This window comes from Zalophus californianus, chromosome 15, assembly GCF_009762305.2.
Source record: "Zalophus californianus isolate mZalCal1 chromosome 15, mZalCal1.pri.v2, whole genome shotgun sequence".
NCBI classification, from domain to species: Eukaryota; Metazoa; Chordata; class Mammalia; order Carnivora; family Otariidae; genus Zalophus; species Zalophus californianus.
This window is the reverse complement of record NC_045609.1, coordinates 6,822,732-6,839,448: the sequence shown is the minus strand read 5'-3', so window position 1 is coordinate 6,839,448 and position 16,717 is coordinate 6,822,732. Positions and strand designations below refer to the sequence as shown.

The window sequence follows — 16,717 nt, the reverse complement described above, 5'->3', positions numbered from 1 at the left end:
AGACATGTGACCCAGCAGATTGCTCTGACTTGCTGAGTCCTGCCCGTGGCGGCGCCCCCAGAAAGTGGCAAACACCGCTGGGTGTCGACTGTGCCAAGGGGATGCCGTCCGAGCCAGGTCTCGGAGGGACGAGTGGGAGTTTGCCAGGTGGATTCGCGGAGAAGAAGAGTCGGGAGAACAGGAAAGGTGTCGAGGGGGCCGGGGGAAGGGGGTGACCCTGGGCGTGGCACCCTGTGGCGAGTGGCCGGAGCTAAAGGCAGAGAGGCACGTGTGGGCTGCGTCTCTGTTGTGTGCGGGAGGGAGGCGGGTGAGGCTGCACTGCTGTGGTGGTGTGGACCGGGCAGAGAGGGCCGTGTTTGGGGGGGCGTGGGGAAGGGCACAGAGGTTTTCAGCATGGCCGCAGCCATCTGGTGTGAAGAGGTGACCGGAGTCAGAAAGCATCCACTAGGCATTCCAAGGAGCCTCGGGGGTGACGATGTAGGAGTCTCCGTGAAGCATTATCCGTTGTGTCACCGTGCAGGCGGGTGGTCGATGGGACTCGCATCCTGAGGGACGCGTGCGGGAGCTGCCTGGACACCGCAGGCCAGGGCGTTCATTCAGAAGCCGTATTTCCTGCTGGAGAGGTTCCCGCTGGCCAGGTTTGAGATCACTGGAGTGTCCCAGTGAAAGAATGGCAGTAATTAGTAAAAAAACCTTTTAAAAATTAGTGTTAAGGGCGAAAAAGGTCAGCTCCTAGATGGAAAAGAAATGTTAGAAATAGAAAATCACCATTGGGAGCGACTCCAGTGGTAATTCTAGCAGGAACCAAGAACGGGTCCCAAGGCCACTAGGTGAAAGGTTGGGGGCATCATATTTACATATGTTAAGAACAACACAGATTGCTGATGAACTATGCAGGGGCAGAGGTGTGTGTTCAGTGGCGAAATCTGGCAGGCGCTCCCACAGCCAAGTGACCAAACCAGTCACAGGACAAATGGTATCAGATGCCCTTTGATGTGATGTGCTAAGGAGGACACACATTTCTGTAATATTCCTGCCACTCACGTTGAATTTGACTTTGAGCACAAAGAAACAATCTGCTAAAACCAGATTGACGGACATTCCGTACAGAAACTAGACCGGACTCTTCAAAAATACCGGTGTCCTAAATACAAAGACTGGGAAACAGAAAAATTAAGACTGTGTCACATAGCCTCGAGATGTGTCCCCTGGCTGGACCCCGGATCCGGGGCGTAGACGCTATAAAGGACGTGCTGAGACCTTCGGGAGCCTGAGTCAGGATGTCTGTAAACTGATCCTCTTGCCTCCTTGTTACACATTGAGGAGTGTGGCGATGGAAGACGGTGTCCTTCTGCATATGGGGTGAAGCATCCTAGTATATCCAACTTGTTCTCACGTGGTCCAGGAGAGAAGAGAGGGAGGAAGAAGCAAATGTGGTGAAATGCTGATAATTGATGAGTCCAAGGGAAGGGTCTGGGGGTTTCATTATTCAGACGATCCCTGCCCACGGTTGCTCCACTTAACGGGTTTTTGAGTCTACCACGCTGGGAAAGCGGTGCGCATTCAGTAGAAGCCATGCTTCAGATTTCGTGAATTTTGGCTCGTTTCCTGGGCTAGCGATCCGTTCTGGTGAGGCTGGAGCCGCAGTGCCCGGGCAGTGACTGTGCTCCCTCACTTGGGTACCGTCCTCAGTACAATATGTGAGACAGTCAGCCCTTGGTCATAAAGTGGGCTTTGCGTCACATGGTTTTGCCCACCTGTGTTGGGCATGTTAAAGTCAGCAAGGCCATGAGGTGAGGTGGGTTGGTTATGGTCAATGCATTTTTGACTTAGGATATTTTCAACTCACTATAGGTTTATTGGGCTGTGACACCATCATAAGTCATAGAGGAAGAGCTGTGCTCTGTAGATCTAGAAGTTTCCTAACAAAACTGAGGGAATTTTTTTTTTTTAAATTTTTCCTTCACGAACAGGTAGTGCAAATGGATCTCTCAACACTTAAAGCAAAGATAATTTTGTTAAAAGGTAATCATGCTTTTCTGAAATGCTAGATTTCTTTAATGGGACAAGTAAGAACATGGGTGAATGGAAATCCATAGCCGACTTTGAGATTTCATGAAGCTTTGATAAAGTCTCCTTACTAGAGGCTGTGAAAAAAATGACAAAGTTTTTACTGGGGGGAGGGAGGCTGAGGTTGGGGATTAGCGCTTGATTGCTGATAATTGTGGCGGTAACCCTTCCCCCAGAAGAAAGAAGGATGGATGGATGCGTTTGATAACGGAGAGGTGCGGAGAGCCAAAGCCTTTGGAGCTTAATGGAGGGAAAGGTCTTTTTTAAAGTTGCATATATGAGTTCTTTTTTTTTTTTTTTTAAAGATTTAGTTGTTCATTTGAGAGAGAGAGAATGAGAGCGATAGAGAGCACGAGAGGGAAGAGGGTCAGAGGGAGAGGCAGACTCCCCGCCGAGCAGGGAGCCCGATGTGGGACTCGATCCCGGGACTCCAGGATCATGACCTGAGCCGAAGGCAGTCGCTTAACCGACTGAGCCACCCAGGCGCCCGCATATATGAGTTCTAAGAGGATGTACATCGTGAAGTCTCTCTACTTGAGAGCAGTTGAGGTGGACACGGTATTTGTGGATGAGGCAAAACCTGCCCAGGAATGAGGCAGTTCCCACGTGGAGGAGTTGTTCAGAAAAGTCTCTGGTGACCACGGACGAGAATCCGTGAGGGCTGCGTGTTCGGAGAGCACGCCCCAGATTTCACGTGCTGGGTGCCAGGCATGGAGTTCTCCCTGAAGGGCTTGGGGGTTGGGGTGCTGCCTTAAGTTGGGTCAGCACTTTATAATGTCTGCAGTCACTTCCTCCAGAGACCATCTCACTTCAGGCGGTGAGGGCTGAGGGCGAGGAAAGGTGGTTCTTGCCATCCTACAGATGAGAGACATCTGCAGCTAGAACGGACAGAGCACCCCAGACGCTTCACCCTGACCTGGGGCTTGGGTTGGGTTGCTCCTGTGAAAGCAGACCTGGAGACATTTTGGAGCATCTCTCCGACACGGCACAGTACAAAGCAAGGGAAGTGAAAGTCAGGTCGAAAACACCTTGCTTGAGAAGGCAGAAAATGTACACTCGGTGTGTGAAAGAGTTCCGTGAAAATAACTTTTCTAGAAATGGGGAAGTTTGATTGAAAAGGAAAAAAAACACTCGGGAGTAAAGGATCGTTCGTGAACCCCGGTGTGCACCTGCGTCTAAATGCCATGTGTGAGATGGGTGGGATTTGGTGAGAACGCCTGCAGCCTGGAGGTAACGTTCGGCCCCCGTCACTTGGGCAGACGTTTGCAACAACAGCAGGCTCTCTGTTGGGGTGCAGAGGCTGCAGGCTTGCTTGGGTGAGAGGAAGAATCTGGATCTAATCCCCCTGATTCACGGTGCGAAACAGAAAGAGCCTGTTTATTTGCTTCTCTTTCAAATGGCCATCATAACGGCTGCACCAACCACCTGACGGCCTTGGGAGGAGAGGACGAGATAATTAATGGGAAAACCGTTGAAAAGGCTGGAGTCTCTGTACCAACGAAAGCCGATGTTTTCTTCCATAAGACCACCGGGCCACTGCCCTTCCACTGCCCGGTCAGGTGAGAGTAAGGAGGTCTGAGAGCCGGTGAGGGGCACAGGTGTGCAGGCCGCTGGCCGCTGTGCTCCCCAGAGCATCCTCAAGCTTGTAAACACACGACCTGTCCCCGTGAGGGCCTCGGGGTCCCACGGAAGGGCGTTTTCGTGACTCGTGTTAGTTCTTACGTACCCGTCATCAGTTTGGAGGGCCGGATGCCAGGCGAAATTCGGGGAGTGGCAGAGTCCTGCTGTGGGAGTTGAAGATGAGGGGCGACCGCAGTGTATAGTGTGTGCTTCTCAGCGGCAGGCTGCCCAGCACGTGATCGACACGGGGTTCCATGGATCCTTCTGCCCCTCGACGCCAGGTTCCTTAGCGGGTGTAGACTGTGGTCTGTGTGTTTCAGAGCAGTTCTCTGGGCATGGCCTAGACAGATGAGAGTGAATTATCTGTGTGGCAGTGAGACTGTTCTTCAGCAATACGACAAAATGTTCCTTGCCCTGGTGGTAGTAGGTGATTCATTGAGTGAGTGAATGAGTGTGTACTTTGAGAGATGCCTGGGGCATGATAGCAGGACATTACCTCTGTGAGGTGTGAGGCTGCTCAAGGAAAAGTTACTTTATATGTATCCATCTTTATATATATAAATTTTTTTCTTTTTAATAAACTGAAGGCTCCCCGGTTTCTAACTGTTCTGGAGTGGTCCGTGGTGTTAAGCCTCTCCTGCCCGGCCTTGTTCTTGCTTAAGCGATTTGGCCAGTTTACTTAATTTCTCAGCTGTTCATTAGATATTGAAGAAAATACTTGATTTTTACCAAAAACTGACTTTTCTGTGTCCCTAGGAGACCATAATTCACATAGTGGTAGAGATCTGAGAGCTCCTATCACAGCTTTGTAGTGTCCACTGAGAATGTGATCACGTGGATGTCCCCCCAAATATATCTGCTTTCAAAAATGAACAATCAAAAGCCTGCTAATGGGGGTGGGGGGTGGGTTATAGCCCGTTCCAGTGGAGGAAGCACACTCCATGCTGTTTCCCACTGAATGCAACTCAGAAACACTAGATAGAATGTATGGAGGGGTGTTTAGAGGACACTAAAAAATAGTAGCAGGCAGACTGGGGAAGGAAACCAAAATGAGAAGTGTGAGAGAGAAGCCAAGAGTTTCCTGTTTTTTTTCTTCCCGTATGTCCTGCCTGCACTCCAAGGCAACCTGAATCCCAGAACTGCGGACTTCCAAGGCAGTCCCTCCCTTTCCAGCCCAAGGAGCAGTAATGGAAGTCCCTTTGGGACAGAGACTGGGAGAAATCCTGCCAACTTCCATACAAACCCTGTTAACATGTGGAATGTACATTCTAGACTTTTTTTTAAAAAGCATAGTTAATTATACCACATGTTTTGTGTTGTCCTCAAGAGGAGAAAATGTTTATGATATAAGCTTACTGCACAGGCATTGTGAACTTATTTTTTCATAATTTATTAAGCAATAATGGGGCGCCTGGGTGGCTCAGTCAGTTAAGCATCTGCCTTTGGCTCCTAGTCATGATCCCAGGGTCCTGGGATGGAGCCCCACATTGGACTCCCCACTTAGTGGGGAGTCTGCTTCTCCCTCTCCATCTGCCCTGCCCCTTCTGCTCATGCTCTCTCACTCTCTCAAATGAAAAATAAAAAATCTAAAAAAAATACAACACCCCAAAACTGTAGCCTAGTTCAGTACATTTGAACCCCTGTAGTGTGAGTCCAGTGCACCCCCTCAGTTCCGGTTCAGTACATCCCAGAGCTATTTCCAGGGACTCCTGGTGTTTTCAGAACGGGCGGGGCCTGGGCTTTGAATAGCAAAGGAACAGCTAGTTAATATCATCCCTGGGTAGATGGTTTCCAGTTTGTTGCCTTTATAAATAATATTACGGTGTTTGTACATAAAGCTTTCTTTCCTATGTGGGGTCCTTTCTTTGAGGTAGACTTCTAGGTCACAGGCTGTGCTGTTGAGGTTGCTGTTCAGTATTGATGATGAGCTTTGCCGGGGATTTTGCCAATCATAATAAAGCCATGACTCCCCAGGCTGTAGGTGAGGGGCTTGAGGGTCAGACCCGTCCAGCCCCCTGGGGTCACACAGCCAAGTGGCAGAGGCCTCACCTGTCCTCCCCCTGCCCCCCTGGCAGCTTCCTCCAGTGTGCCCCCTCCTCCTAAGGGAGCCACTTTGAGGAGATGGGCGACCCTTGTGCCTGCCTCCCCCCCGCCCCCAACCCCCGGCTGCCAAGGGAACAGTGAGCTCCTGTCAATGTCCGTTTGTATTTCTGTTTGTTTGACACAGTCTCTACCTCCAGTTGCTCATATCCTTTGTCCGCTGATAAATTTTGTTTCCCACGCTGGTCTGATTTACTTGATTGACAGGTGTGGTGCACAGGAAAAAGATGGTAACTTGTTTCTGCTCAATTGTTTTGCGATTTGTCTTGTACTTTGTTTGCTTTTTTAAACATAATTAAAATTTTTTACGTGGCCATCTGTCTTCTTTTCCCGCTTTCCACTGAAGCTTAAGGAGACTGCTCCCCTTGCAGAGATTTGACTGACATGAAAAGTTTTTAAAAGAAAGCTTAGGAGTTTTAAGGGCGCTTATAAGAAATGCAGCATTGATTTCTGGCTATTTTTTTTTTTTTCTCGATGCTATGTTTACCTTGTAATTTCTCCCTCCTCCCTACACGCACAGGTTCCCCATGAATATTTTCATGCTAAAACGGGAGGGCAGGGCGCCTGGGTGGCTCAGATGGTTAAGCGTCTGCCTTCGGCTCAGGTCATGATCCCAGGGTTCTGGGATCGAGTCCCGCATCGGGCTCCCTGCTCCTTGGGAGCCTGCTTCTCCCTCTGCTTCTCTCTCTCTCTCCTTCTCCCTCTCTCTCTCCCTCTGTCTCTCATGAAATAAATAAATAAAATCTTAAAAAAAAACGGGAGGGCAAATTATGGGGTGATGGTGCCTGAGAATAGCATTTCTAGTGCAAAAAAAAAGAGTTTTAGAAGGACAATCTGAAATAACATAAAATGAAAAGCTACCTAAGTTTGTTTTTTTTTTTTTAAAGATTTTATTTATTTATTTGACAGAGAGAAACACAGCGAGAGAGGGAATACAAGCAGTGGGGGTGGGAGAGGTTCAGAAGCAGGCTTCCCGCCGAGCAGGGAGCCCGATGCGGGGCTCGATCCCAGGACCTGGGATCATGACCCGAGCTGAAGGCAGACGCTTAACGACTGAGCCACCCAGGCGCCCCTACCTAAGTTTTTTTGCCATCATTTTCTTCTTTATCCATTGTTATGCTAGAACTGGGCCAAACTTTCAATTTAAACCTTTAAAAAAACTTTTATCATGTATATACATGTATACAATTGAAAATATAAAATGGTTCTGCAGAAGCTATTACGAAAAACATTAGCCCCCCAACCCTGACCCAACTCCAGCCTACGTCCCTAACTCACTTTCAGCTCTTTTAACTGAATCTAGTGGTGTTTACCTTCCTATCTTTTCACTTTTTACAGGTGTGTGTGTGTGTAAGTGTGTAAGTGACATGGCAGTTCTATTTATTTTTCTGATGGAAATCTTAGTGATGTCCTACAAGGAAGGCCAGAACTGAGGGTCCTCGATGCCCCAGCCCCAGTTCGGTGCCTTTTCGGCCCCACCCTGTCCCACCACAGGCCGTCACACTTCCTGTTCCCTCTTCCCAGTCTAGTTTTCTGTTCTGATTTAACTCCATACTCCGTGCTTACATTATGAGTTTGTAAATGCCCTTTGTAGCCAACTCATGTTGTTTCCTGTGATTGCTTTTCTGCACAGTATTTTGTTTCCTGTAGTTAGTGATTGCCTTGCTTTTTGCTTTCTTAGTTGTCTGTGTGTGCACACATTCATCCCCATGTGGTGACTCTTTTATTCAGTGCTCTCGGGGGCAGTGGCCTCTCTTGGTGGCACCTCCTCCAGGGCGACCCTCCTGCACACCTGCTCGCCCCCTTCACTGTCCACCCTGGGCTCTCCCTTCATTGGCATCCTCGTGGGTCCCGTCTCTTCTTTTTTCTGCGTTTACTCCTTTGCTTTACAGAGCATACCCTTGTAATTCCCTGAAAACAGGAGTACACAGGTGGTAAATATTGTGAAATCTTGTGTGTGTGAAAATGGCTTTAGTTTACCCTTTATTGTAGGGCCAGTTAGTAATATGGCTGGGTATAGGATTCTAAGTTGGAAATCATTTTCCCACAGAATTTGGATGCATTCTTCCAAAGCCTTCTGTTTTCCTGTATTGTTTTTGAAAAAGCCTGACTCTTGATCCTTTGTATGAAGCTTGTTTTTAATTTCTAGAGGTGTTGGGGTCTCCTGCTATGTTCACTGACCTTCTGAATGTGAACATCCATACCCTCTCTGTGGTGTGTTCAACCCCACCATCCTTAAGTAGAAATCTGGATACATTTTTTTAAAGGGAGATTGTAATAGAACATGTATTTCCCAAAGCCTGGAATATCATCGGTGAGATGCTGAAAAGGATCATGGTGATTAAATTGGGCAACTAATCAGAACTTTAAAAGTGCTGACAAGCATAAAATACAGACAGGCACACATTTCGTTTGACAGAGCAAATAAGAATTGCAGTGAGTTGTTTAAGCCACTTACGAGTCCAGTGTGTGGCCCAGATGTGTGTCAGAGACACGTAGATTTATTTATGAACTTTTCTCACTCTTATTAAAAGGGAAAAACATGCAGTTCTACCCACATAATAATTTCAGAAGACTGAAGGCACATCCACCTCAGTCCCTTGTCTCGGTTCAGTCGCCGAATATCACAAACCAGTCTTCTCGCAATTGACTGCTCCAGTCTCCGGCACTTCAGCTAAGTTAGTGAAAGAGTTGTCCCCAAGCTGAGCACTGGAAGTTTTCCTAGATATTTTTTCCAAATTGGCTCTGGTAGTAAATCAGTCAGTGACTCTTTCTCTATCAGTGTAATTTTAAAAGCTGGGTTAGCATCTGCTGAAATGTGCTATAGAAAGTGCCAGCATCGAAGGAACGTTCCGAGGCCACATGCTTCATCTCTGGGACCAGACCCGTTCTGAGCGCTGTCCGAAGAATGGTGACCGTTGAGCGGCAGACTTCACGGTGGGGTCTGATGTATCTCAGCATGAGCCCGTGAAGGCAGAACACTCCCGTGCTTCTCCTCCGTGCTCATTGCCCACACCAAGCACTTCTCTGGCCAGATGTGGGGAATGCACTGTGGTACTGGCTCCCTGGGGACAGTGTCAGATCCCAGAGGCTAAAGGCTCCGTGTCACACTGACTGTCCCCACCTCCTGCTTCAGACACCAGTCCCAAGTCCAGGTTGTCCCCGGGCTTCTGACCCCCCCAGCTATAAATTGGAGGTTCCTGTGACCCCTCCTCAGGTGGATTAATTTGCTAAATGTTGCCCACAGAACTCAGGAAAACATGTTACTTACTAGATTTCCACTGTATTTTAAGAGGATATAACTTAGGGCAGCCAAATGGATGAGATGCGCCAGGCGAGGTGTGTGGGAAGGGGTGCAGAGCTTCCGCGCCCTGTCTGGGTGCGCCCCTCCTCCCAGTACCCCCCATACCTCAACTCTTTCACCACCCTGGGAGCTCTCTGAACCTTCATCCTTTAGGATTTTTGTGGAGACTTCATTACGTCAGCGGGATTGATGAGGCCGTCGGCCATGGGTGATTGACTCAGCCTCCAGCCCCTCTCCCCTCCCTGGAGGCCCAGCCCCCTGACGACCTGGTGGGTTCTGCTGGCATCCAGCCCCATCCTTTGGGGCTTTCCCAGACTCAGCTTGTTAACAGGCGCTCAGGTGTGTTGAAAGGGCCTTGTGAGGAATAACCAAAGAAAGACACCTTGATCTCAGGAAATTCCCAAGGTTGTGCCAGCAGAATGAAATCAGAGACCAAGTATATATTTCTGATTAGAAATCACCGTATCAGAAAGCTTAATTCTGAATAGTAGTAGTCTTGGCGCACTTCCGTGTGGGCCAGTAACGAATCTTGTCTTCTCTTTTCCCATCAGCTTTTTGGAGACTGGGAAGCCCAACTGCGGAGAATAATGAAGCTCATCGCTGGCGGTGGCCTGTCCATCACTGGTTCTCACAACATGTGCGGGGACTATCTGTACAGCGGCCACACGGTCATGCTCACACTCACCTACTTATTTATCAAAGAGTGTAAGTCCACGGCAGCCTTCCATGACATCTGCCATGTCCCCTGGTCTCTGCGGAGTCCCCTGCAAGAGGGCGGCACCTCCTCTCCCCACTGCGCCCAGACACGGGGGCCCCCGGAGTGACCCGTGTGTGTGTGTGTGTGCGTGTGTGTGTGGGGGGGGTCTGTGTGTGTGGGTCTGTGTGTGTATAGGGGGTGGGGAGTGACTTGTTCCCTCAAGTGTCAGCGTAGCATGTGGGATGTGTTAGAGCTCCTGGAAGGAGCCAGAAGGAAATCTCCTAAGACCACAGGACTCCGGCGTCAGGCCTGGTAGGATGTGATCATAGACCAGGTGTTTTCAAGTTCCTGGCCCTCTGCCCTAAGCTGCGGGGACAGAAGGGGCTCGGTGATGTGGGCTCAGGGACACTAAATGAGGCAGACACTGAACGGGAAATTCCCTTTAAAAAAATGTACTTAAAATATTTTATTATGAGACACACAAAAAATAATACTAAATATGCCCCTGTCCACTGCTCAGGCTTAATAGTAGCATTTGCTGTGTCTGTTTTGCTTAACCCGTTAAAAAACAAATGAAATGTAACTAGGTGATTAAGGCCTTTCATTCCTTCTCCTTCCATTTTCCTGCGTCATGTCCATGCATGTTTTGGTGCTTGCGTGTCATGGTGTGAGGGTTTGTCAAATCTACATAACGGTATTATGTTCTCTATAGTCTTCCGGCTTGTTTTCTCGCGGATGATGTTGGTGAGACATGAGGCTCTGGCCCCTTGTAATGAACCCCAGGTTATCTTTTCTCCTTGTAGAAAACGCAGTTGTCCTCAGTATTTTACTGTTCAAAACAGTCTCGATGAGCATTATTCAGGCAGCTTCCATGAAGAATAGTGCGTAGACCCGGGCTGTCGGTACCTTGGAAGAGGGCCGCACACATTGCAGTCGGGACGTGTCTTGGGAGTGAGCGTGTGGCACCGTCTGGAAGGTCGGTGTGGTTGGGATTCAGAGCGGTGGTAGTGATGAGAAGTCACAGATGAACTGTTAAGTAGGAACCAGATCATGGAGCGTGCCTGAGACCGTGAGGAGTCTGAACTTCCATTCTCTCAGAGACGGGGCCATTCCTCCTCCGGAGAAGGAGGAACCCCTGCGGGGGCAGGTGCAGGATGGGTGGAGGGGGCCGGGCTGGAGAGCAGGGTGAGAGTGGGGGGCTGGCTGCTGCCGTAATCCAGGGAAGACGTGGGGTGGCCTGAACCACCGTGATGGTGTTGGCGTCGGCAAGACGCGGAGGGAATGGAGAGAGGTCCACAAACAAGAGTCCGCCGAGAGCAGGGCTGACCGGGAGCACAGGAGACAGCTGAAGACTGAAGGCTTGAAAGCCCAGCTTTGGTCTTTTTTTTTTTTTTTAAGACTTTTATTTATTTGACATAGAGAGCACAAGCAGGGGGAGCAGCAGAGGAAGAAGGAGAAGCAGACTCCCCCCTGAGCAGGGAGCCCAACGCGGGACTCGATCCCAGGACCCCAAGATCATGACCTCAGCCGAAGGCAGACGCTTCACTGACTGAGCCCGCCAGGTGTCCCGGGCCAGTTTTGGTCTTAAACTAAGATAGGGAAGACAGGAGAAGAGGAGAGGTGCTGCAGGGCACCGGGAGAAGGAAGTGTAGGTGTTCTTCCACTCGTACTTGGCATGTGACCAAGTAGAGTGAATTCTAACAGTTTCTGTTCAGAACTGTCAGGGTGCCATCTTGCCCTTGTGCTGGGGCGAGCCGGCCGTGGCGCTGGGGGCTACGCAGGCCTGGTGCAGCCGGCTGGGGGAGCACTCCCACCCCCTGCTGATTGTACTGCAGTGGGGGCTAAGCCTTGTCCTTGAAGGAAACCCAGCACGCCATGTTGGGAGACTGGGAAGACTGGGGTCACAAGCGTGGATTTTGAGTCCTGGTGCTACCACGAGCTCTGTGACCTTGGGGACCACCTTTAACCTCTCTAAGTCTTGGTTCCCTCATCTTTAGAATGAGCTACTGGTACCCACCCTGTGGCTGAGGGAGAGGTGGTAGGAATGAAAACAGATGGCATACATGGGCTCCCGCAGAGCTGCATGAGGAGGAATGAACGGTATCTGCTGTTGTTGTGTTGTTAGGGTGCAAATACAGATTCTCCTGGGGGTGGAATATAGAGTCCCCGCCCCTGCCCTGACCACTCCATTTAAAGCTGCACACCTCCCTTCCCCTTCTCTGTTTCTGATCCTGCTTCTCCTGTTCAACTTCTTAATTTTTCCTTGGCATCTAATACCTTCTAACATAGCGCATAATTTACTTATCTATTATAATTATTTTGTATTGTCTCTCCTCCATGCTGGGAAGGGATCTGCCAACAGGGTAGGTTCTTCACCTGTTTACTCGTTGTTCTCAGTAGCTAGAGCATCTCCTGTCCCAGGCACATAGAGATGCTTGATAAATACTGCTGAAATGGACGACTAGTTCTTAGACCCCTTGAGAATCCAATAAAAGTGTGAATTTCCTCCCCCTGGGTAGTAAGGATGGATCACATGCAAATGACATTCCTGTGTAAAATGTCAGACCCTCTTCAGCCCATTCTTCCAGCATACAAGGTGGGAAGGCCTGCATTCATAGAGATTTTGATGCTTCCCCGCCCCCTCCCCCCCCAGGGGGCTTCCACATGGAGGTATGGACAGGTGTTTATCTGACTCTGCCCTGCCTTTGAATGCACTTGGACCCAAATTCCTGGGCATCTGGATCCTTTCTTATTTCCATTTGAGAAATGGAAATCTCGAAGACTTTCAGATTAGCGTATGGGCACAGAGCTTGGAAAGCAAATAAGACAGTATCAATTATGACTGTCCCTGTATAAGGATCTCTAGACCAAAAAAAAAAGGTATTGATTTGTGTTTAGAGCATTAACCCCAAGTTATTTACAAGTAAATTGACTTAAATGTCAGTGGACAGTTTTGTGTGTGTGTGTGTTTTTTTTTAATAGAGCATGATGCATTATGCTGTCCGTTGCCCTTTTAAGCTGTATTTTATGATTATATGGATCAAGTAATAACCAAACATAAATTACAATCGCTGATAAAATCATAAAATAAGCTACTGCCATTCTTGCCTTGGTTACGTAGAAGCTAAAGCCCTTAGATTTGTTGCCCACATGACATGTTTCCAGAAGGAAAGGTCAGAGTCACTGGGTGCAGAAGCGGTCATCGAGGCGTGGTTGGGTGCCCTTAGAGGTGCCGGGATGATGGGGCTATGGTGAGTGTCTCGTCTTTGCAGATTCCCCTCGACGACTCTGGTGGTACCACTGGATCTGCTGGCTGCTCAGCGTGGTTGGGATCTTCTGCATCCTCTTGGCGCATGACCACTACACTGTGGACGTGGTGGTGGCCTACTACATCACCACGAGACTCTTCTGGTGGTACCACACGATGGCCAATCAGCAAGTGAGTGTCCCTCCTTGTGGGATTGCAGTGTCTCTTTCCCCCCGGCCCGGCGGTGCCCACGCAGCAGGGGGAGGGGGCGGGCCAACCGGCATCTAAGGTTGGGTTGTAAGCGAACAGGGAATGTGTGAGTGCAGCGACACGGACATAGCATCCTTCTAGAGCAAGGGCCGCCCTCCCACCGCCCCTGACAAATGTCTCGGCTGTGCCCACTGGCTGCACCCACCAGCTGCCTGGTCTCCATCCCCCCCCCCCCCCCAAGCTGAGTCCTGAACGTCCATCGCAGAAAGTCACCGAAACACTGATTGAGGGATACATGTGTGGATGAGAGATGGAGTAAGGCCCCCGTTGTCCGTGCGCTCCTGGAATTGGCTTGTCTTCCTGCTGGGGTGTGGCCCAGTTAGCTAATGAACACAGAGTGGCCAAGTGCGTGTAACGGGGCACGCAGGGCCCGTGGGGCGGGTCTGGGATCCTTTGCGAACTGGAATAAGGAATAAGGAAACCATCTAAACTCTAGGTGGAAGGTGGTTAGCAAAGCGTGCGTGTTCCTTTTGGGGCGCGGACAGTGGCTCCTTCCCCCTGACGTGGTTTTCCTGCCCTTGGTCTCCTAGGTGCTAAAAGAAGCTTCCCAGATGAACCTCCTGGCTAGGGTGTGGTGGTACAGGCCGTTTCAGTACTTTGAAAAGAATGTCCAAGGAATCGTACCTCGCTCTTACCACTGGCCCTTCCCCTGGCCAGTCGTCCACCTCGGCAGACAAGTGAAATACAGCCGCTTGGTGAATGACACATAACAGCCGCGCAAGGCCGGGGAGCGAGGAGCTGTCCGAAGTGCTAAGAACTCCGTGAGAGAAGATGCCATAAACAAACACCTCCCTGATCCTGTTCTCTTTCAAAAGTTACCTTGACTTAACCTATTGAGTTACCTGGTCAGCACTGTGATCTTTTTTTCTCTCCAAAGGACCTGCGTTGGACAACAATAAAGAAAATTTAACCTATCATGCACTGTACACATTTTCCTGTTCATAAGTTTGGGATTTCCATAACCTGCGACCACCATGTTCCTTTGTATATGATGCAACAGCATAAATGTAAGCTTTTATATCATCAGTTCTGGTCTTTCCAGGCACATCTGGAAATAAAGCGTATTATTTTCTTGGGAAAACATACTTTTCATATCTCTTGCCCCAAAGATTGGGCTGTAAGCCATTTTCTAGCAAATGTCTCTATGAAGGTTTCTAAGTACCTGAATGGGGTTCGATTCTGAAATCTTTCTACCTGTTGCACCGATATTCAAATAAAAATGACAGACACAGAAAGGTTCGGTAACTTTGGGTTTTGTAAAAATCAGCAGAGAGAGTGTGTCAAAAAGTGCAAAAAAAAAAAGATTCTGTTATAAAGTGATTTTCTAAGTATTTCCTAACTTTATTTTTCAAAATAATGTTATGAAAACCAAATTTAAAGATTTTTACATGTTGGAGAGAAAAGAGTTAAAATTTAAAAATGCTTCTTGGGAGAGAAATTTGTCTATGTTTCTAGTGCCTTTCTTGTCTTGATTGTATGGTCAGTAGGCAATCTTAAATGTTTTTATTTAAAATAAATATTCCATGGAAATATAAATGTATGTATACACTACTAAATTTTGCATTTATAGCTAAATTAAATCAGAAGACTGCTTATGGTTTTTAAATCGCTGTGAATTAAAGAAAGGGGGAGTTAATCAGAAAGTCAGAACCTGTTCCCATATTGTGAGCAGGTAGCAGTGACACGTACCACTTAAATTATTTTATCACCTATTTGGTAGTTCAATTTTAACTATACAGTGAAAATAGCCATGAATACTTTGTTTTTAAAAAGAGAGTTTTGAAAATGATCACTTAACTAAAAAACGAGAAAGCTCTAAATTAGTTATCCATACTCTCATGACAATTTTGTTGGTGAACAACAAAACAGAGATCTATTTCTTTAAAATATATTTGTGCAGAAACTGCATGTAACTCTAAGTTTTACTCCTAACATGAGTATGTTTGGGGAAGTATTCTCTTCTATACTTGCCAATGTGGAGAACAAAATAGTTTTTTAAGAATGAAGAAGTATATATATCCATTCTGTATTTTACGCAGCAGAATTATCTTCCGTAGGGTTTTTTTGTGTATTCACAAGGTGATATTTGTATTGTAAAACAATAATGGTGAAGGAAATAAAAAGGCTTTTAAAATTTTGTTTGTTTTAAATATTTGTAAAGTTACTATTCCAGAGAGTATACTGATATCTTAACAGCTTATCTAGATCATAAATTAATCAAAATGCACTTTTTAATAAAACCTGATCCTTAAAAAATAAATGGCTGTTATTTCTAATGTGTTCACATCCTTCCCAGAAGTCGTCGACGAAGTCATTAAAGCAAATACTGCATTTTTGGACCTTCTTCCTTGGTTTTGTTTGAGACAGGGCCTCTGGCAACCCTGTTTCTTTCCCCTTAAGGTTTCTGAAATTGTGCAAGTGTCTTTTCAAAAATACATAAGAATTGAAAGTGAGTTGGATTCAAGCTACAGACCACGTTGGCTAGAGATGTCAAGCCGGTGAGATTTCCTGCGTGGGGCTCTGGACGTGTGTCTCCATCAGATTGTGGGATGGCCTCTGGAGGCAAGTTGGCCACAATTCTGGGACGGCCATTTCACTGGCACAGCCTTCCCCTGACCTTGACTATCGGACAGGTGCTGCGTATCAAAGGGGAAAGCAGCTTGAGTAACGAAAATGCAGTATGGGCACATGCTAAAAATTGGATCTTTTCTTCCTAAGTCAAGTGGTTTTCTTAAAAAAAAAAAAATTAGTACTACAGGTTTGCATCCTACGTATGCCCTGAAGAAATTCGTGCCTGACTGCCCTGTTCATGAATGGACATACCCTGTGGCTCTCTGTCTGCAGATCCGGGAAGGACAGAGCAATCTCGTGTTCCGGAGAATCTAGTCCACTTGATGATGCCTGCCTGATTGAGGACATGCGCTTTTTTGTCCTTTAGTTGGCTAAGACAAAGCCCTGGACAGCTCCTTTGTTGGGCTCTCTTTATGAGGAGGGCATTTTACGTGTATTATCTTGTTAACCCTCACAAAACCACAAGGTTAGTTACTACCCCGTCTTGCAGAAGGTGACTGATTGGGCTTCTGGTTTCCGCCGTCTCCCCAGCATCCCACACCCCCCAAATACTGTGAGTGTTCATAGATTGTACAGGAAGAGTCAGCCGTGGGAGAAATCGGTGCCTGTGCTGGAAAAGCCAAGTGGTACACCTCGTTATGAACTGAATAGTAGGCAATCCACATCATGAGGTGAGAGACGAGTTTTGCCAATTTCCTAACTGCTAAATGTTTTATTTGTATCCCAAATACCTAATTGATGTGATAAGTATCTCATAAACTTTATAAATATCACATAAAATGAGAATCCCTGTTAGCTTTAATTTGACCTTTGTTATACAAAAGGCAACCATGGAATT

General features: G+C 47.7%; 1 protein-coding gene across 24 annotated transcripts in view; it reads left to right on the top strand.

Moving 5' to 3' along the window:
• SGMS1 (sphingomyelin synthase 1) overlaps window positions 1-14,222 on the top strand; it is a 263,991-nt gene extending 249,769 nt beyond the window's left edge. For all 24 annotated transcript variants that reach the window (XM_035724238.1, XM_027596050.2, XM_027596054.2 and 21 more), the window contains 3 exons: window positions 9,646-9,799; window positions 13,064-13,230; window positions 13,839-14,222. In XM_035724238.1, the coding sequence (XP_035580131.1) occupies window positions 9,646-9,799; window positions 13,064-13,230; window positions 13,839-14,018 (501 nt within the window). In that variant the 3' untranslated portion in view covers window positions 14,019-14,222. The remainder of the gene's footprint in view (window positions 1-9,645; window positions 9,800-13,063; window positions 13,231-13,838) is intronic.
• The last annotated feature ends 2,495 nt before the right edge of the window (window positions 14,223-16,717 follow it).